This window comes from Vipera ursinii, assembly GCF_947247035.1.
Source record: "Vipera ursinii genome assembly, chromosome: 1".
Taxonomy (NCBI): domain Eukaryota; kingdom Metazoa; phylum Chordata; class Lepidosauria; order Squamata; family Viperidae; genus Vipera; species Vipera ursinii.
The window spans coordinates 325,251,312-325,274,066 of record NC_139512.1 but is presented as its reverse complement, the minus strand read 5'-3'; the positions used below and the strand labels follow the sequence as shown (position 1 = coordinate 325,274,066).

Genomic DNA, 22,755 nt, shown 5'->3' with positions numbered 1-22,755 from the left:
GCTACATTAATTAAGATTACTATTTTCATGTTCAAAGGAGCATTTATTTAGTTCCAAATGCAACAACTGAGTAACCCATCTATCCTAAATTGTCTTATTAGAAACAAGGATGAGAAATTTATAGCACTTATCCAATTCAAATATCATTCTGGGATATTTAAAGCCAAAATTTACACAAACTATGTATGCATACTTAAGCTCTGTGGCACTTTAGTTTTGTAGGTAAAATGATACTTTAGAGCAGAGGTTCCCAACCCCTGGTCCGTAGTCTGGTACTGGGCCGCGACATGCTAGCAACTGGTCCGCACAAACAAGCAAAGCCCCATCCATGAGATGCAGCCAGCACACAAAACCACGCATTCTCTGGTCCATGGAAAAACCTTTCTCCATGGAACCGGTCTCTGGTGCCCCAAAGGTTGGGGACCTCTGCTTTAGAACATACAGAATACCTGTGTGCAACTCCTTAAACCAAATATTTTGTTTCCTGAGCTAACACTGCAGTAGCTGGAAATAGCTGCACAATCCCATGAAAAGATGCAGCTGATTTACAGAGTTGCACGACAAGACAATTTTTACCTTATCTAAAGCATGCATAGCAAATACAGGCCCATCGTGAGATTTTACTGTCTTAACCAACAAAACATCCTTCCAGATGTAAATATCTCCAGTTGCAGATCCAGAGAAAACAAGATCTTCTATCTTTCCATACGAAATACTCATCATGGTTTCCTGTTTCCCGATATTTCCAAACTTGCCACATTTTGAGGTAAAACCACCACCTGGATAGTCATGATAGATCAATAAGGATTGTTATCAAGGACTATATAAATTTCAATTATCTATTACTAAAAACCGATAGGGTAAAACAAAAAGTGTGTGTGGGGGGGGGAAGACAAAGAAAATCCTAGTATGTTTGAATTGCATATTTTGAAGGAAACAATGTTAAGTTGATAGGCAGAATATGTGGGAAATTGCCAAGTATAATTATACCATCCATTACTGGGGGGAGGCATTATTTATTTTTTTATAATGTTTTTGGTTTTTCTGAGCTGCAGAGGATACGACAATAATATGATCACATCTTCAAAATGAAAGATGATTTATGGTTCAGGGTGACTGGGTTTTTCCAAAGACAAAATAAATTAATTCAGCATAAACATTATTACAGGGCTCTTATTTTTTAGAGAAAAAACCACTAAAATTTGCATCACAGGAAATGGACTGCCAAAATCTGATATCATGCTTCAAGGGCATTTTTGTGATTTTTACATATAATTCCAGGTGGTGAATATATTCAACACAATTTCCTCCTTCTGTTTTCCCCATGACAACCTTGTAAAGTGGGTTGGGCTGCAGACAGAACTGGCCAAAAGTCACTTAGCTGGCCTTCATAGCTAAAGGGGGGGCTTGAACTCATGGTCTCCTGCTTTCAAGCCTGGTGCCTTGATCACTAGACCAAACCAATTCTCCAACTGTCTGTCTGTCTATCTCTAATTATTAATTTAAATTATAAATAAACTTTATTATTATTAAATGTATTTGCCACCCATCTCATTTCAAAGCAATTCTAGATGCATTTACTAACCCTAACCCTAACTTTACTATTGGATTGCCACATCCAATCCTCCAGTAGGAATAGAACCAAGGGCTACTAAAAATTTCCTTCATATCCCACTAATTTTTCCTTTTCCCCCATTTTTTTGCTCCTGATAGATTCAAGCCCTCACCATAAATCAAAACATCAACAAGACATTTAGCTGTACAACAAGTATGTAAGTCTTCAAGCAAGAGTGGTAAAAACAGAATACTCATAGGAAAATTTTGCTGTGTCTGTAATGAAACTAAACTATCTGAATCAACTTTTTGGTGAAGAAATAAGATAAATTCTACTACCTGTTTGTTGCCAAAATTTGATGTGCTTTATTCCAACAGTCACCAGTTTATCAGCACGATGAGGGTTGCACTTCACTACAAAGAGCTTATCTTTATGACCCCTGCATCACATTAAAAAATAAAGAATAAATAAATAGATTTTTTGTACTATTGTAACAGTAACATTCTACTTTTTTAAAAAGAGGATGTGGATCCTTTAACAGTAGTAACCATGTCTTACAGTGCTATTACTGAACAAAATAGAGAAGACATTTAGTATTTTCACTTATATATTATTGATGATTTTGATACAGAAGGATTTTAAAACTATAAATTAAAAGCTGTTTTGACTAATTGTGGGGGTTAAAAAGTTCAAATGGTTCTATCACCATTAACATTTTTAACAAACAATAGAATTAACAGAGGTTTCTCTTAATATTATCAATATAATAATAATAATGATGATGATGATGATGATGATGATGATGATGATGATGGAAGGGACCTTGGAAATAATAATAATAATAATAATAATAATAATAATAATAATAATAATAATAATAATAATAAGAAGAAGAAGAAGAAGAAGAAGAAGTTAGAAGGGACCTTGGAGGTCATCTAGTCCAACCCCCTGCTCAGGCAGGAAACCCTATACCATTTCAGACAAATGGCTGTCCAGTCTCTTCTTAAAAACTTCCAGTGTTGGAGCATTCACCACTTCTGGAGGCAGGTTGTTCCACTGGTTAATTGTTCTACCTGTCAGGAAGTTTCTCCTTAGTTCTAGGTTGCTTCTCTCCTTGACTACTTTCCACCCATTGCCTCTTGTCCTGCTTTCAGGAGCTTTGGAGAATAGCTTGACTCCCTCTTCTTTGTGGCAGCCCCTGAGATATTGGAACACTGCTATCATGTCACCCCTCACCCTTCTCTTCATTAAACTACACATACCCAATTCCAGCAACTGTTCCCTATATGTTTTAGCCTCCTGTCCCCCAATCATCTTTGTTGCTCTTCTCTGTACTCTTTCTAGAGTCTTGACATCTTTTTTACATCGTGGTGACCAAAACTGGATGCAGTATTCCAGGTGTGGCCTTACCAAGGCATTGTAAAGTGGTATTAGTACTTCACGTGATGTTGATTCTATCCCTCTGTTAATGCAGCCTAGCACTGTGTTGGCTTTTTTGGCAGCTGCAGCTCACTGCTGGCTCATATTTAAGTGATTGTCCACTAGGACTCCGAGATCTCTCTCACAGTTACTATTATTGAGCAAGGTACCACCTATACTATACCTGTGCATTTGATTTTTCCTGTCTAAATGTAGAACCTTACTTTTTTCACCATTGAATTTCATTTTGTTAGATAGTGCCCAGTGTTCGAGTCTGTCCAGATCCTCCTGTATCTTAACCCTATCTTCACGTGATCTTGATTCTACTCCTCGGTTAATGCAGCCTAGCACTGTGTTGGGTTTTTTGGCAGCTGCAGCACACTGTTGGCTCATATTTAAGTTATTGTCCACTAGGACTCCAAGATCCTCGTCAAATCCAGTAAGATTCTCATACAAATGAATCAGCTTTATTTTAATTGTGTAGTAAATTTTTGAAGGTATCATTCCTTAGTTAAATCTATCCAGTCTTGGTATTTTTATCTAAATAATAAAATTAGTAAATGGGAAAGTACATAGTTACATACTGATGTGTTAGCAGAGATGTAATTCAGTGAAGGAGTGCTCAATTGCAATTCATGCTCTCATATCCAATTAATTTTTAACAAAATCTTAATCTGCATGTTGAACAGGAATTAGGAAACTAATCATGGACTGATTCATTGCAATTCTTTTGAATAATTTATTGCTTATTTGCAAAGAGGTCCAATTGTATTGGGGGGATTCAGCCAGTTCGCACCACTTCAGCAGATCTGGTAGCTAATTTTTTGTTGCCCAGGCCCAGAATGGACTTCTGGAAGCAGCATCCACACAGAGAACCGGTTGTTCACATATTTGAATCCCACCACTGTCCAAACTACACAAACTGGATTAAATCTTTATAAGAATGTATTGAGTATACCTTCAATTTTATTATGATGGACTAATTTTATCATACTTAATATTGTAGAGTTTATATTTATATGACCTTATCTGATTTTGTGATTTGATTAAAAAAGTTTTTTAATATACTCATTGGATGCAATTGTTAGCCAACTATTTTGGAGGTGAGAAGCTATAACAGCCAGTGCTTGGAATGTCTCTGGCTGATATCCTAAATGCATCTAAACATCAGAAGAATAGAGATTCCCAAACAAGTGAAAAGTTAGGGAATCTAATTTTATATATCATACCAACAATAGAAATCCATTAATAAATAACTTGTAAGGTACAAATATATAGGTCTATTTGAATAAGGTCAAGACATATTATCAGAAATGTGACATAGGACACATTATTATTATACCAACCCAGTGATGCCCTCAATGTGATGTCCCGTTGCCTGGAAGCGGTACAGATTTGGATGGGAAAGAACAGGCTTCGACTCAACCCGGCCAAGACTGAGTGGCTCTACATACTGTCATCTTGTTTAGTCCAAGAGGTTCCATCTTTGACTATAGGAGGAGAGATGTTACCTCCCATTGATAGAGCACGCAATCTGGGCGTCCTCCTAGATTCACGACTCAGTTTTGAAGATCATATTGGAGTCGTGGCTAGGGGGGCATTTGCCCAGATTCGCCTAATATACCAATTGCGCCCCTTTCTGGACCGAGATGCCCTATGTACAGTCACCCACGCACTCGTTACCTCCCGTATAGACTACTGTAATGCTCTCTACATGGGGCTGCCCTTGAAGACCACCCGGAGGCTTCAGCTGTTGCAGAGTGCAGCTGCACAGGTAGTGATGGGAGCACCCCGATACTCCCATATTACACCCCTCCTGCATGAGCTGCATTGGCTACCGGTTGCCCTCCGGGTGAGATTTAAGGTGCTGGTACTTACCTTTAAAGCCCTACATGGCTTAGGCCCGGGATACTTGCAGGACTATCTGCTGCCGGGAACGAATTCCCATCGCCCAGTACGCTCACACAGAGAAGGCCTCCTCAGGGTACCATCAGCTAGGCAATGTCGGCTGGCGACCCCCAGGGGGAGGGCCTTCTCTGTGGAAGCGCCAGTCCTATGGAATCAGTTCCCCCCTGAACTTTGGATGGCCCAAAATCTCCAGTCCTTTCGCCGCGGCCTCAAAACACTCCTTTTCCAACTGGCTGACCTGGACTGACAGGCATTTTAATTATAATTTTAATTTATTGCACAGATGATTTTAATTTTATTTTTATCTTAATTTCTGTACTTATTATATGTTTTGTTGTTAGCCGCCCTGAGTCCTTCGGGAGATAGGGCGGGATATAAATCCCATTAATAAATAAATAAATTATTTAAGAGACCTAAGTATCATTTTAACCCATCAGGCAATAAATAAGAAACTATTAAAAACGTAAGCAGTCTCAGTTAAAAGACAGCCTCCTATGCTGCATATTAGAATAGAACAAAAAAAAACAGAAACTGCCACAGACTTATATAAAAAAGAAAAATGCTACTTCCTAAAAAGAGAACACATCCATTAGAAAACCAGTGAAATACATGACCCAGTTTTCCCCAAATGCTTTGTTCATGCATGCAATTACTAGGTAAACTATTAAGCTTCCAAAAGTGAATGAAATCAAAGAATGCCAAGGAAACGCTTATTCAAGATTAGGGTGGGGGAAAAAAGATAAACCTGGGGCACAAAAGTGATTTAACAGAAAGAAAAAATGATTTGCAGATCCATTTATATCACAAAAACTGCATGGCAAATATTTTCAGAGAATAGTCTTCCCCTTTAATACACCACTGAATTCAACAAAAGAACACATGTAGAATAGTTTGATTTAAATGATTTTGACTCAAGAAACAGCAAAGTAATTTTTGAATGTCATAGTAATTTAGATTCCATGTTACAGTTGTACACTATAAGAAAGGGCACAATAATTTTCATTATGTCTCAGTTTGCTCAGTTTCTCCTTGTACTGTGACTTAGATTCTTTCAAATAGTCCCCCAAACAATAGGGGCAGATTTCAATGAGATGCATAAGGAAGGGAACCACAGTATATCACAGATCAGTTCCATAATCACTGAAAGGTTTAAAGACCCTATAATTTCTGACACACAGATATTCTGGTATTTTTCTCTATACAATTATTGCTGAAAACCTATTAATGAATGCAGTGCTGTTAGATGCTATTTATTACACAATTTAGTGCTACATATAAAATGGACAGTAAACAGTTGCAAAGTTGTTCATCATTTACATTTCTAGTACTGTATGAGCAAATGGTAGGTGTTACCTATAGTACAGCCATTGTAGGAGAACTAGGAGAATAAGCGGCCATTTCCAGTTGCTAGATTTGTGCTTTGTGATTCAGTTCAGTCTCCCAAAATCTAAGTATTTTCTCTGCAGAACCATTTGAGACTATTTTTTTTAAATAATTGATATCTGGATGGACACTTCTAATGCTATAGGTTAAACACTGATTAAGAGGTATGCTGAACTGAAGCACAAAAGGTACAGTAACACCACAGGAAAACTACAACCATTTGAAAAGTTGTCATAAATGTAAGACTTTCTTGGCTAGATGAACAAATGCATTTTGTTTTCTTGACGCCTGCTGAGGGAAAAGGGAATGGTTTTGAAGGACGGGAGGAAGAACTGCTACAAAGGCATAATTGGAATAATTGATGTAATCATCATCATCTCTCTTTCTATATTGGTCAACAATATGTTTTTTAAAAAAAACTCCTGGAACAGCATCATAGAATACTTACATTATATAAAATATGTACAACAATGGATGCAATATGATAGTATTCTTACCTGGTTACTGCCATCTTTTCTCCTTTTTTCCAGTCCCACAGTACAATGGTATGATTGTCATCTAATCCAATTGAAGCTAAGCATTTCCCATCAGCTGTACAAAACCAATTCATAGTACATCATGAGATATCTTGAAATGAAATGTGACAAATGTAATATTCATTGCAAATTTCTATGTTATGGTGCCAGGAATAAGCAAGTTGGATGTTCTACAATAATCAAACTTTCACAATGACTTAATTTATACTTATTTCTTCCTCCTTCTTCTCCTAACTATAATTATTGTAGAAAAGGACTTAACAGTTGCCTATGACAGAGAGCCCCATTTTTTTCATAATTGGAGAGCATAATGAAAACATTATGGCTGCCATTGCCAGTTCTGCTCATTCATATACACAGACACACACATGAAGTTTAGGTGAGAAATCAAGTCAAGGAATGGTGCCCACAGATATGAAGTTAAGAATCCCACAGTTGTGAGCTTGATATGTTGGAAAGTGATTGTCTTGTTATGTTTTGTGACAGAGGCTTAACCCTACTTAATAGAACTGAATGCTTCCTATAAGTGAAAATCAGGGGGGACCCATAGTTTTAAATAAAAAAATGTGATCTCTGGACAGATCACAACAAGCCTTGCTGCATGGTTACTAGGCAGAATTTGTCTGGGAAGCTAGAGTAGCTTCATGCATTTGAAGGAAAAGATTCTGCTTGCTAGTTCAGAAAAAAGTTTTACTTTGAATATTTTGGAATGCTATCTTGGAAGATGAGAGGAGAGGGATATGATCTTTTATGGACAAAAATTATTTGAGTTACCATATGATTAAACAACATTATTTCTCATTCTAAAGCAACATTCATTACATAGCAGCTTACCTGAAAAGTCAAGTGCACATATTCCCCTTTGATGCTGGCCTCTTAGCAGTGACAAACATTTGAGCATCTGTATATCCCAAATGTGAATAGCAGCATCTCTCCCAACCTAAATGAGAGCAATTATTTCAGTTGCCATTAAATAAAAACCCAATGCAATAAGTACTTTCAGTCAAAAGAGCTTTTGTTCATAAAGGTCGAGTTTCTTTAATCATAAAGAAACAAAGGTCTAGTTTCTATAAACAAAGGTCTCATTTCATAAACAAAGTTCTAGTTTCTTTAATTTGATGTTTCTTACAAGTTGTTTGATTTGATTTCTAGGGGCCTGACTGAAGTTTGTACTCACCTTGCTGACTGCCTTTTCTAATTTAATGCACTTTTTCCATTCTAAGAGCTGTCATCTGGATTCCCTTCTGTTTTATTCCTTCAATCTATTATGTTCAATCAAATATAAAATATTTCCGTGGAAGTCATACTTGGGCTCAATTAATTATTTGATTTACCAAAGGGCTAAAATTTATAAAACAAATAAAATGAGAGCTGAAATCTAGATGCCACCAGTATCTTAGTAACTCTGTATGGATATATCTAGGCGATAGTGATAGTGGCTGCTTGGAAGAAATGACTAGGATATTTCTTCTCAATAGGTTTTCTTTGGTTATAGGAGATTCAGAAAACTTCTACATAATTGCTAATATCTTCTCTGAACCAAGGGGGCATAGATATGATATTAGATATTTTGGGTTAAAGCAAATTGTTTAAATCTACTTCTATCTAAATACAGATCTGATCTCATGACTGAGATGGCTTTGCTCATCCTAACAGTATTTTATCACAGGGGTCCCCAATCTGTGAGCCATGGCCCACTACCGGGCCATGGCCTGCTGGCCACCGGGCCGCAGGACAGCTACCCAGTGCACATACATGCACACATGTGCGTGCACTCACCCCCACCCGTGTACGTGCCATCGCTATGCAAACAGGGTGCCACACGGTGAAAATGGGGCATTATGCAGTGGAAACAGGGCGCCACGCGGTGAAAATGGTGATATTTTTATATTTACAATTTTGTATTTATATTTTTATTAGTCTGAGACTATAAATAAATAGTTGATAGGTGTCTTTTTCAATGAGGAATAGATTGTCATAACTGCAGTTGGTGCAATAGAATGGTATCACATTACACTGATTCAACCATATTGAATTATATCAATATATATCAATTCAGTTATCTTCCAAAATCCCAAATGGTTTGGGAATCAAACCTCTAAAAAAGCAAATCTTTCTTAGCAAATAGTTAGTGCTTCTAGATTTGTAAAGGTAACTCCTTTAAATCAATTCTTTATCAATAGTTGTGTATATACAGTACAAAGGGTTTTCTGATTGCCTATATATTCTTCCCCAGATATACTTGAATGGTATCAGCCTGTTGTAGCATCCTGGCTCCCTGATACTATAGTGCCAAAATCCAGCCATTTTGCCATGGAATTTTGAATGCATAATTATTCTTTTTCCAGAAATAAATGTGTTTTCACTGTCTCTGAAAACAGCTTGAGACTGAAATTGGTGTGAAAATCAGCATTTATATTTTTGCTTTCAGAAAAAGATTTTAAGGGTTAGAATAGAATTGGGAAGCTACAAAGAGCTGATTACCTTCCATGACCTCCAAAGTTGAAGCAGAATCCAAAATCAATCTGAAAAATGGCAATTCAGATCTTCTTCTTTTGGGGGGGGGCTCTAAGAATGAAAATTAGAGTTGGAAATTTCTACTTAATTTCCCAACCTTAATTTTATCTAAGAAAAACATAGAAAAAGTACTTGACATCACCAATGCTGCTGAAGGCAATATCCAAATTTACTGCCTATCTTTTTATAACCAAATTGAGTATGTATCTGGCCAGCCATAGATTTTAAGTTTCTCTGAACTGCATTACTGTCTTTTATTTTATTTTATTTCAAAAATTTCCTATTTTTTCATTTATTGAAACTACAGAAATTATATTTTCCCTATTACATGGTTGAATTTTCTCACTACCACAAAAATCTTCAAAACATTTTTGAGTTCATTTGAATCAGAACATACAGTATACTAAATAATTTGAACATTTTTTAAAATGTATGTCATAGCTATGTTATCTCTGACAAAACAAAGTTAGTCTTGGGATATAAAATGATAAGAAAATCCCAGTGCTACAGCTTAAGAAATAATGCCAAATCACATCTGCATTCTTTTTTAAAAATATACATGGATATATCTATTGCAATTGAATGTGATTGAAAAGAGACTTTATATGAGTTCTAAAAATTTTATGAAACCTATTTTGAACATGTTTAGTTTCCTCATATTATTTTATCAATCTCACACTATTTAAATACAAATATGCTTATGACAATATAGGCTATAAAATCCATAGTCTATCTCACTATGTAGCGATTCACAACTGGAAAAATTAATTTAGGAATTCTTTTGCTTCTGGATGTATTCACTCCAGAGAGGAATAGGGAGGAGGGCAAAACTGGTAGCTACAAATTATCAACAACACATCACAACCAGAAAATTTGTGAATACTGTTTTGTATTTCTGCATTCTGTATTTTTGGCATTCATTATTCTTCAGTCTTTGTTTACAACCCCTCCCAAGGTTAAGTGAATTGCTTGGAAACCCATTATTAATCTAACTAATTGAACTACAGTCCACAAAATGTGGATTGTTATAAATATGTGCCAAACATTCCAATTCCTGGATTGGATCCTGTAAGTGAGAAAATCTGTATTTTTAACATTAATTTGCCAGTGATCATGTTTCTTACATACTCACTTGTCCAGTAGCAACATAATCTTTCATAGGATGGATGGCAAGGCTGAGAATGTCATCATCATGACCAAGATATAGTCTTTGGGTGTGCTGCTGTCTATTATACACCACAGCAACAGCAGCAATATGATAAACCACTTCTCCAGTCTGAGTGTAGAATAAATTGTTTCGACAATCATAGCCTCTATAACTGAAATCAGTAGAAAAAAATCAACAGGTAAATAAGTCAACAAGAATCTTGTTAGTTGAGGAAGCAAAGGAACATGTACTGTGATCCTAGTGTTATCATTTATACTGAATCATATTTTGCTGAAATTAAAAGGGCTTATTTCTAATCAATATCAGAGCCTTGGTGGAGCAGTGGGCTAATGCCTCCTTAAGTAACACCAGCTGCCTGCAATTAGTGCAGGTTCGCATCCCACCAGGCTCAAGGTTGACTCAGCCTTCCATCCTTCCAAGGTAGGTAAAATGAGGACCCAGATTGTTGGGGGCAATAAGCTGACTTTGTAATAATGCCGCTTGGGGGTGTGTGAAAGCCCTAATAAGCAGGCATATACATAGAATGAAGGCTATTGCTAAGCACATTGGTTTGTGCTTAAATTGTAAGACGGCCTGAGTCTTCGGAGAAGGGCGGGATATAAATGGGATTAAAATAAAATAAAAAATAAAAATATCTATCTATCTATCTATCTATCTATCTATCTATCTATCTATCTATCTATCTATCTAGAAATTATACAGCCAATTCACTCACAGTGACTCCAAGCAGCTTGCAGAAGTATAACCTCAGATACAAAACCCAATAAACCCTCATCCCCTTGCTGACAACAATCAAACAACCACTTAATGCACTCTATATCACTCTGGCGTTCCCAGATCTGCTGGCAAAACCATAACTTCAATGTCTATCAAATGATGATCGATCTTTTCTTTGCAGGGATGATGCTCCATATATTAGGATATAAACTATTTTATATTATGATATAAGCTCAAAGTAGCAAAGTGACATACTTGGTGTTTGAATAGTATTAAAAAACAGAATTTATTTCAGTTTATATTTAAATAATATGGAGTTAATATGAAGTCTGCATTATTTGTATTAAAATGTATTAACTGTATTATTTGTATTAAAATGTAGATAGATAGATAGATAGATAGATAGATAGATAGATAGATAGATGATAGATAGATAGATAGATAGAAAGAAACAAAAGTTCGAACACCGGGATAAGGTAAAAACCAAAGCAGTTTTAATAAAATCGAGCTTTTGTTGGCCAACTGCCAACGTCATCAGGATAGAATTGCTGGAGAGGTGAAACTACATTTATATCATTGGCGCTTTTGCGCTCCACTCATGGAGCGCAACACTAGTCTGTTTGTTTCCATTGACTGTATTAACTCAAACTGCTTTGCACACGTTTTTGTGGAGTGCGATTGCCTCTGGGTGCTCACTGTACTGGCAATCGTGAACTCTTGTTGTCATGGCGCTAATCCTATGATGGTTGTTAATTAGCTCATGTATGGTTCGGTGTTGAAAACAGCAGACCGCAAGTTGGCATTCTACAGAATCCACAAGAGGTTTCCTTCGTGTCATGCATCCAAAGGATACGCTCCCCAATCAAGAGAAGTCCTCAGTTATATATAAGATGCCATGTGAGAACTGTCACTGTAATTATATTGGGGAGACAGCAAAACAGTTGGGGACTAGGATACAGGAACACGAGCTTGCAGTTAAAAGACAGGAACAACATTCGCAGGTGTGGGCACGCATGGTTACATGGTTATACCTTTGATTTGGTGGGGACTGAGGTGATTGCCCGAGACAACACTAAGGGCGGCCGATTATTTAAAGAGGCCTGGTTTTCGGACCGTTCCTCAATTAACCGTCATATAGAACTCCTCTCTGCATACTAAGCCCTTAGGAGTTAGGAAGAGGAACGGCGCAGACAACGCGAACACTCACGGAGTATACCAGTGAACCAAGATCAAGATCGCACAGTCACACAGCAACACTGCATCACAAAAAGCAAGAAGGGGGAGGAACAATCCCCAAGGACGTTTGGCATGAGGACACGCACAATGACAAGGGCATTGATCACGACCAGAAGAACAGACAGCGATTTCCCACTGACAGCGAGCACCCAGAGGCAATTGCACTCCACGAGAACGAGTGAAAAGCAGTTTGAGATAATACAGCTGATGGACAAACAGACCAGTGATGCACTCCATGAGTGGAGCGCAAAACCGCCAATGATATAAATGTAATTTCACCTCTCCAGCAATTCTATCCTGATGATGTTGGCAGTTGGCCAATGAAAGCTCAATTTTATTAAAACTGCTTTAGTTTTTACCTTATCCGGGTGTTCGAACTTTGATTTCAATTTCAATATGCCTGAGATTTGCTTTATCAGTTTTAGATGTTAGATACTATCTAATATCCTAGCTGACAGAGGTGATAAATAAATCCAAGAAATAAAAGAAATAAACAGTGGTCAATGACCAAATAGTAACAACTTTGTACTGAGAATGATACAGTCCTTTTGCATAAGGGAAATTATCAAACTTGGAAGGATTATGACAATCATTTCATTAAAATGAGAAACAAATCTTAAAGGGAGAACCTCAAATACAGCCTTGTAAAAAACATTCTAAGGAAATATACATTGCTGGAGAGTGAACGAAAAGGTAATTGGGGAAAATATGTACAGTAGTTGGCTGATAACACAACAGATGAACACTGTGTTAACAGATTAACTCTTCAATTTTAATCAGAATATAGCTGAAAGGGACCTTGGAGGTCTTCTAGTCCAACCAACTGCTCAAACAGGAGACTACACCATTTCAGATGTTAACACTGTGTTGCAGTCATACTTATCTTTATTTCAAAGTCAACAGCAGATTTAGTGTTGTGTAAGAAAGAGGAAGGAGGAAAGCCATAACCAAAGGCAGAGATCTGAACAGAAAATCAGTATTCCTTGATTGATAATTATCAACAAGGTTTTACAGCTGGCATAATATATCCATCTTTCTCTCAGTCCTGCATTCCCAAGCAGGCACAAAAATTACATAGGTAATGTTATTATATAGGGACGCGGTGGCTCAGTGGGTTAGGACTCTGAGCTTGTCGATCAGATGGTCGGCAGTTTGGCGGGTCGAATCCCGAGTGCCGCGTAACAGAGTGAGCTCCTGTTACTTGTCCCAGCTTCTGCCAACCTAGCAGTTCAAAATCACGTAAAAATGCAAGTAGAAAAATAGGGACCACTCCGGTGGGAAGGTAACAGCGTTCCATGCGCCTTTGGCGTCTAGTCATGCCGGCCACATGACCACGGAGACGTCCTCAGACAAGCGATGGCTCTTCGGCTTTGAAATGGAGATGAGCACCGGCCCCTAGAGTCGGAAACGACTAGCACGCATGTGCGGGGGAACCTTTACCTTTTTAATGTTATTATAGAGAATTAGGAAGCCTTATCCACAACGAAGATCTGCATGAATCAGCATGCAGAAAACCTGCCTGATATACAGTGCTCTGTAGGTTCAAATCCTGGCACTCTTCCTCCCTCCTTTTTGAGTTAATGCATTTGTGGCTGCTCTGTTTTCAGCCCTGAAGCTCTCTATCCTTGATTACTAAATAGCTTTCTCCAATGTAAGAATCAGAGTGTCTCATCTTACTCATTTCATCTCTTAACTCCAGGCATAGACTTTAAATCTAAAGGCTATTTTTGTTTAAGAATGGGTTATCTCTTTCTTTCTGTAAACTACCAAACTACCAAAAAAGGTACTGTTGAAAATTTATTATACCCGTGTATAAATTGCAGCTTTAAACTGTCATCAGGAGCTCTCTCTCTCTTAAGGAAGGGCACTGAGTGGCTTTTCTCTTTACGTTGCTGTTTCAGTTGAGGTAGATCTTCTTTGTAAACCTGCAAAAAAGAAAGAAAAATTACTTTTTAATTATAAGCTCATAATAAGTAATTCAAATTGCTTCTTATTGTTTGCTGGTATCATTGCTGGTAATTTGAAAGATCTATGTCATTGTCCTGTATCATATCTTTTTCTACTCTAATGACTGAAAAGTATTAGATGACAATTTTCATAATTCTCATCCTGTATTGTGTTGTAGTCTAATATTTCTAGGATAGAATTTCCCCAAATTGGCGAAGGCTGCTATACTATGTAATCAGCTTGTTTGAAAAAATAATTCTATAATTTTCTAATTGGAAATGGTAAGCAATAATCTATATGGCGCCCGACCTTCGCTCCTTCCAACGCGATCTGAAGACGCACTTATTCGAACAAGCCGGCCTGGCCTGATGGGGGATGGGTTTGGGATTTTATTGTTGTTTTTTAATATATGTATTTACTGTTTTAGTTTGGGCATTGTATTTAATTCTTTTTTAACTTTTGTATTTTTGTATTTTTATATATTTGCCCTGTTCACTGCCCTGAGTCCTTCGGGAGAAGGGTGGTATATAAATAAAATTATAATTATAATTATAATTATAATTATAATTATAATTATTATTATTATTATTATTATTATTATTATTATTATTATTATTATTATTATTATTATTATTATTATTATTATTATTATTATTTCTGCAAATAGTGAACCTATCCCTTAGAATTCTGGAGAAGGGGAACAAGAGGTTTTTATGGAGTGGACAGCTTTTGGGGAATAGTGTCATTTGTATATCAAAGAAGTCCTCTTCCAAGCAACAACTCTGTGATTTCCAAAGGGTCATGTACAGACACTAAATTTTCATTAATATAAAAACCAGTTTCCGCTTGAAACTATTTAATGAAACTTGTAACCCAAATGTTTAGCTAGGGAGAAAAAAACAAAACAAAACAAAATAAAAAGTTGAAGCTCTTGTCTTGTATCAAGCATATAGTTAGAGACAAAAGAAGAAATTGGGTTATTTTTTTCAATTTTTTATTTTCTGTGAAACATTAAAATACAAACTCCAAAAAAGGAAAAAAATAAAAAATGAAACATAGCTAGACAAAACTACACACAAAAATGTGCATAAGAATAACTTGGAATACTGCATCCAGTTTTGGTCACCACGATGTAAAAAAGATGTTGAGACTCTAGAAAGAGTACAGAGAAGAGCAACAAAGATGATTGGGGGACTGGAGGCTAAAACATATAGGGAACGGTTGCTGGAATTGGGTATGCCTAGTTTAACGAAGAGAAGGACTAGGGGTGACATGATAGCAGTATTCTAATATCTCAGGGGCTGCCACAGAGAAGAGGGAGTCAAGCGATTCTCCAAAGTGCCTGAAGGCAGGACAAGAAGCAATGGATGGAAACTAATCAAGGAGAGAAGCAACCTAGAACTAAGGAGAAATTTCCTGACAGTTAGAACAATTAACCAGTGGAACAACCTGCCTCCAGAAGCTGTGAATACTCCAACACTGGAAGTATTTAAGAAGAGACTGGACAGCCATTTGTTTGAAATGGTATAGGGTTTTCTGCCTGAGCAGGGGTTGGACTAGATGACCTCCAAGGTCCCTTCCAACTTTATTATTATTATTATTATTATTATTATTAATAATAATAATAATAATAATAATAATAATAATAATAATAATAATCTATATATTTTCTTATATCCTTCAAAACGTTTTACATAAAATATGCAGCAGGGGATGTTCAAACAATATATTTCTAGTTCACCAAATATACTTGGAAAAAGGCATTTAGGATCATTGTGAATCATTGGATTATAATTAACCTTAAGATCACTTTTGCTTCCTTCCAGGAACTTTGTTCAAATAATTTGAGCTTTTCACTGATAAAGGACCACGATTCCTTTCTGATTTCTTGATACATGTTTATCCTTTATTTACATTAAAAAAGATGTCCCAACATCTAATTAACACAAATATGTTGCAACAGTCCTTATCAAATAATTTAAATAATTATTTAAATCAGGGTTCCCCATGGATCATGGATCGCTTCAATTGTGCATGTGTGGGATTTAGGTTGCACATGTGAAAACATCCCACCTGCCACTGAAACTGCCAAAGCCTCCGCCATTCTCTGGAACCAAAAAGGTTGGGAACTCCTGATTTAAATTACATAGAATGCATTTATTTAACATATTTCTCTGCCCCTTGACAATGCTGAACAAATGTGCACAGGAGGGGGCAGTATGAATCTGCCCTGTAACCATGGGGCCAAACAGTGTCTGAGTGTATGTTTATGTGTGAAAACAATGGAAACAAGTTGGAGGATGTAGCATCATAATCAAAGCCCTATATTTTTGGTATGGATGTTGCATGCACTTAAAAAAGACAACACTTCAATTACAATAGTGTAAATACCATCTTGGCTATTTTATCTTCCCTACAGATGTCACTGAATCAACAGCTGTATTTTTTCCAGATATTTATTTTTAGTATTTCAACTGTTCCTGATCTAATGATATGATACTGCAATGTTACTCACCTGTCGAACATAATTGATTTGAGCTTCTTGCTCAATATCTGAATCTAATTCTGGCACATCAGATAAATCAGAATCTGATTCTTCACTGTAGGAATCTATGCCACATTCTGCAGAATGGGTGAAATAATATTAATTATTTCGTAATTCTTTAAAAATAATTCTCAGTGCCTGGAAAGATATGTAAAATCTCAGTTCTGACATGTTAAAACATTTTCAAATGACCTTGGACATAGTGAACGTTTCTGACTTGACAGTGAAATATACAGAACTAAGCCAAAAATGAAAACAAAGCGCAACATTAAATAAGCACATTCTCTTTTCAGTGATCCTTTCCATAAATTTCCAAGTTGGGAGTAGAAATTAAAATAAAAGGCAATGTACGTGTTAGACTTGAGTACAGGTAGTCCTTGACTTAGAACAGTTCATTTAGTGACCGTTCAATGTTACCATGGCACTGAAAAAGTGACTTACGACCATTTTTCATACTCATGATCATTGCAGCACCGCCATGGTCATGTGATCAAAATTCGGACAGTTGGCAACTGATTCATATTTATGACAGTTGCTGTGCCCCTGCATGTGATCACCTTGCGTGACCTTCTGACAAGCAAAGTCAATTGGGGGGGGCAGATTAGCTTAACAATCATACTACTCACTTAACAACTGCAGCGACTCACTTAACAACTGTGACAAGTAAGGTCATAAAGTGGGAAAAAACTCTCTTAACAACTGTCTCGCTTAGCAATAGAAATTGTGGATTTAATTATGGTTGTAAGTCAAGGACTACCTGTATTCTGGAGGATTAATGATTAAAAATTTAGTTCAATTGTATTTCAACATTCTGAAAATCTTACCTATACGGGCTGCTTCAAGGATTCCAGTTGTTACACCTTCTGGAATAAACCGCCATTGAAAAACAGAATGATCTGCACCTCCCGTACTGATTACCCATTGGAAGTCATGTGACCAGCGGACATTTGTAACATGAGCAGAATGGCCAACATATTTTCTGAATTTTGCACCTAAAATTAAAAAATAAAGATAATTGAAATCAAATCTGTCTAAAAAGTCACCATACAGAAGCAAGACACACACAACACATACACAGATGTGCACAAAAGATATTGCAAATTTTATAAAATCACTTTTCAACTATGTTCTGCATGAAATTTCAAAACATGATGCAACCGATCCATATATACAGAAATGTTCTTTATTTCCCAATAGTTGGTAGTTTGGGTAAAATACATATTTAGTCACCTATGTTACTTAATCCTTCTTCATTTGTTGAACAACAGATTTATATCAATATTAATTCAAAAATACTATAAGGATCATTATTACTATTCTACAGGTAATCTTTGCTTTGTTGTTGTTGTTAGTTGCGAAGCTGTGTCCAATGCATTGCGACCCCATGGACAACGATCCTCCAGGCCTTCCTGTCCTCTACCATCTTTTGGAGTCCATTTAAGCTCACGCCTACTGCTTCAGTGACTCCATCCAGCCACCTCATTCTCTGTCGTCCCCTTCTTCTATTGCCCTCAATCTTTCCCACCATTAGGCTCTTCTCCAGTGAGTCCTTCCTTTTCATTAGGTGGCCAAAGTATTTGAGTTTCAACTTCAGGATCTGGCCTTCTAAAGAGCAGTCAGGGTTGATCTTCTCTAGGACTGGCTGGTTTGATCACCTTGCAGTCCAAGGGACTCGCAGGAGTCTTCTCCAGCACCATAATTCAAAGGCCTCAATTCTTTGGCGCTCAGCCTTTCTTATGGTCCACCTTTCACATCCATACATTGCAACTGGGAAGACCATAGCCTTGACTACACACACTTTTGTTGGCAGGGTGATGTCTCTGCTTTTTAGTGTGCTGTCTAGATTTGCCATGGCTTTCCTCCCTGGGAGCAAGCGTCTTTTAAATTCTTGGCTGCAGTCTACATCTGCGGTGATCTTGGAGCCCAGGAAAATAAAATCTGTCACTACCTCCATTTTTTCCCCATCTATTTGCCAGGAATTGAGAGGGTCAGATGCCATGATCTTGGTTTTCTTAATGTTAAGTTTTAAGCCAACTTTTGCACTCTCCTTCACCCGCAATAAGAGGCTCTTTAGTTGCTCTTCACTTTCTGTCATTTAGAGTCATATCATCTGCATATCTTAGGTTGTTGATATTTCTCCCGGCAATCTTAATTCCAACTTTTGATTCGTCTAGCCCTGCCTTTCTCATGATGTGCTCTGCATATAAGTTAAATAGGCAGGGCGACAGTATACAGCCTTGCCTTGCCGGACTCCTTTCCCAATTTTGAACCAATCAGTGGTTCCGTGTCCAGTTCTCACTGTTGCTTCTTGACCCGCATATGGGTTTCTCAAGAGATAAATAAGATGGTCTGGTACTCCCATCTCTTTAAGAACTTGCCACAGTTTGTTGTGAGCCACACAATCAAATGCTTTAGCATAGTCAATGAAGCAGAAGTAGATGTTTTTCTGGAACTCCCTGATCCAGCGTATGTTGGCAATTTGATCTCTAGTTCCTCTGCCTCTTCGAAATCCTGCCTATACTTCTGGTAGTTCTCGATCCACATACTTCTGGAGTCTAGCTTGTAGGATTTTAAGCATAACTTTACTAGCATGTGAAATGAGTGCAATGGTGCGATTGTTTGAACATTCTTTGGCACTGCCTTTCTTTGGAATTGGAATGTAAACTGATTTTTTCCAATCCTGTGACCTATTCTAGAGGTAGTCTTTGCTTAGTAACTACAATTGGAACTGGCAACTCTATCTCTAAGCACCATGGTTGTTAAATGGAAAAACCACATTACTGCAACCTATAGGTTCTCCATTAACTCTGCTTGTCACAAGCAGATTGCAAAGTATGCAAATGGTGATCATATCACCATGGAATGCTGTGACAGTCATAAATGCAAGCTTTGGTTACAAAGCTGTTCTATATTTTCATAACTTCAAAAAATTGCTGCGTGAGGCAGCCACAAGGATTCTTGTAATATACAAAGCATTTCAGCCTTGCAAGGACTTGTACAGTCATTTTCCAAGATGCTACTGTATATATCTTAGTTTTTCACATCCTGGTATTTATAAAATAATTGATTCCCAACAAGATGTAATTTATAAAATTTGAAACAAGCCTTCATAAACTCAAATTAAAAATTATTAAAATTATAAAAACATGAGTAACAAAATATCTTGCAAGATAAAGTTCATGAATGTAAAGAGTTTGGTTAGTGGTTAAGGCACCAGGCTAGAAAGCAGATCATGAGTTCAAGTCCCACCTTAGCCATGCAAGTAAGTTAGGTGACTTTGGGCCAGTCACTCTCTCTTTCAGCCCAAATCACTGCACAGGGTTGTGGGAAAAATAGAAGGAGGAAAGTGTAGTGGATATGTTCACCGCCTTGAGTTATTTGTAAAAATAATAAGTGGGATATAAAAAATAAATTTCGAGTACATTTTTCTACTGAAGCAGAATCTACCATTTTATGTCACCTAATGGAGATCCAACTGCCACAAAGCTAAGACAGAATATTGCTATTCAGTATTTCTGGAGCCTTGAGGGAATACTATTTTTATCTGAATTGAACAATTCTTTCCCTGTTTTTCTTTCAGTTCCATCTTGCAGATTGACAAGAATAAACTGAATAATGGTCTCTGTCAGATAAAACTAACTATATAAGTGAGAATATAACTGTTATGTACTGGGCTCATTAGTAATAGCACGTGGGTTGCTGCAGCAGCTAACGGCTCTCCAGCAACCCAGACTACAAGTCTCCAGTGCTATAATTGGCTATCCCTAGGCGGCAATGGTTGCTTCAAATCTATTGGCTGCCGCCTAGGGGCTAGACTATATATTGCGGCTAGTTGCAGCCATTTGCCAGTACAGATTCTGCACGAAATAAAATATGAGTTTCCCTGTACTCAGTTACCTCGTCTTCATTCCTGCGTCAAAGAACCCGCTATTAAACAATAACAATATCAGAAAAATGAGAAGGCAATCTTCATTTGCTTGACTATTAAAAAAAAGGTAAGGCAACTGGAGAAGGCTGCTCCAAAACCATAATACAACTACTGAAAATGGCCTGTTCCTCAGATGCAACCTACCCAATTTCTAAAGGGGTGCCTTCTGATGTTATTTATAGCAAACACTTAGGTGGAAACTCTATTTTTTATTCCAACAGACCCACTAAGGCATGTGATGAACTAACCCAATGTCTAAAAAGACAGAATATTTTTTTTCAAAACCCCCTCTCATTATCTTTTTTATACAATTATATAACCAGTAAAAACCAGTCAATGTCTTTATCATTCAAATACCATGTTTCCCTGAAAATAAGACCAGGACTTATATTAATTTTTGCTCCAAAAGATGCATTAGGGCTTATTTTCTGTTTAGGTCTTATTTTGGGGGAAATACGGTACTAAATGCATCCGTCTGGCTGACAATCTTAACTGGGGCTTATTTTTGGGGTGGGGCTTATAATACGAGTGTCCTGAAAAATCATGCTAGGGATTATTTTCCAGTTGGGTATTTTTTTGGGGGAAACACAGTAGTGAGTCATTTGGAAGATTGGTCTAAATTATTCATTTTGGCTTTTGATAGTTATTACACCTGTTTCTTTTATTATTGACTATTCAATTTCATTTATAGCATTAATTGAAAGTTACCTCAATTTTTTGCTTAGTTTTGTATTGCTTGCAGTTTTTTTCCTAGTTCATTTCTTTTTTATTTTTCTAGAATGTGCTTCTAAATATTTACTAACATTTTTAAAATGAAAAAGAAAGGTTTCCTGGTAATTTTCTGCTTGTTCTTATAATATTAGAGATTGAGCATTTTTATTTGTTATCTCATCTCATTATTTTAATAAAAAGTTTAAATAAATTAAAATTAAATCTCAACCACTGGGAAAAAAATCAAATAATCCATAATACAAATAAAGCAAGACTTTATATATGCATGACACAATGTCTTACCTTTCTTAAGACATGGAAATCTGAATAATTTAACTAATCCAAAATCATCTCCAGTCACTAAAACTGTATTATTATAATTCCCATCTACAGAGTTAATATCTGTAACATCACTGTACTTTGTCCGGATTCCATTTACTTCTGATCCTATTACACAGGTCCATGAAGCCCAACAAATTCCTTTGATCTCATCTTTGTTTGCCAAATGTTTTCCAGCTGAAATAAATTTAAATTAATAAGTTATTTAATTATATTGTTTCAGGAGCAGCTAAACACAAAATTTAATACTTTTCCAATTTCTTATCAGAAATTATTTTTTCTCTTGGGCCTTTTGCCATTGCTGAGTTGGAAGGCAATTTGTTCATCTTTAAATGCACAACAAATCCACATAAATTTGTTGAACCTATTGCTGGTCCCTTTTACAGGTGATTGTTTTAAGCTACTACAAATAAAGATGATGCCTGACTTCTCTCCAAGATAATTAGTGACAAGGTTAACAAATTTTATAGACTTCACCTATACCATTGGAGAATGAAAAAATAAAAAGTAGAGACAAAGTATGTCATGAGAAAAATGAGCTGAATCTGAACAGAATAGAATAACAGAATTGGAAGGGATCCTAGAGGTCTTCTAGTCCAACCCCTTGCTCAAGCAGGAAGCCCTGTACCAATTCAGAGAAATGGTTATCCAATCTCTTCTTTTTTAAAAAAAATCTGTATCAAGAAGTCACAGGGAAGCAGATAAAGTCCAACTACACTGAGTTGGGTCAAAGTCTATAATGCAGAAAAGCCTCTGTCTTAGCAATCGTGAGACAATGAGAACCTCTTGGTAACCACTATTACTATTGTGAGAAAAAAGAAACTGCTGTATCAAAAATCTTATACA

The 22,755-nt window shown here is 36.7% G+C and overlaps 1 protein-coding gene across 1 annotated transcript in view; it reads right to left on the bottom strand.

The window, feature by feature from the left end:
- The window catches only part of EML6 (EMAP like 6), a gene marked incomplete at its 5' end in the record, with an annotated part of 120,032 nt that overhangs the window by 52,125 nt on the left and 45,152 nt on the right, over nucleotides 1-22,755 (bottom strand). Inside the window, 9 exons of the mRNA XM_083359189.1 lie at nucleotides 577-779; nucleotides 1,894-1,994; nucleotides 6,763-6,856; nucleotides 7,636-7,741; nucleotides 10,451-10,637; nucleotides 14,246-14,364; nucleotides 16,902-17,008; nucleotides 17,756-17,923; nucleotides 21,874-22,086. Of these exons, the coding sequence (XP_083215315.1) occupies nucleotides 577-779; nucleotides 1,894-1,994; nucleotides 6,763-6,856; nucleotides 7,636-7,741; nucleotides 10,451-10,637; nucleotides 14,246-14,364; nucleotides 16,902-17,008; nucleotides 17,756-17,923; nucleotides 21,874-22,086 (1,298 nt within the window). The remainder of the gene's footprint in view (nucleotides 1-576; nucleotides 780-1,893; nucleotides 1,995-6,762; nucleotides 6,857-7,635; nucleotides 7,742-10,450; nucleotides 10,638-14,245; nucleotides 14,365-16,901; nucleotides 17,009-17,755; nucleotides 17,924-21,873; nucleotides 22,087-22,755) is intronic.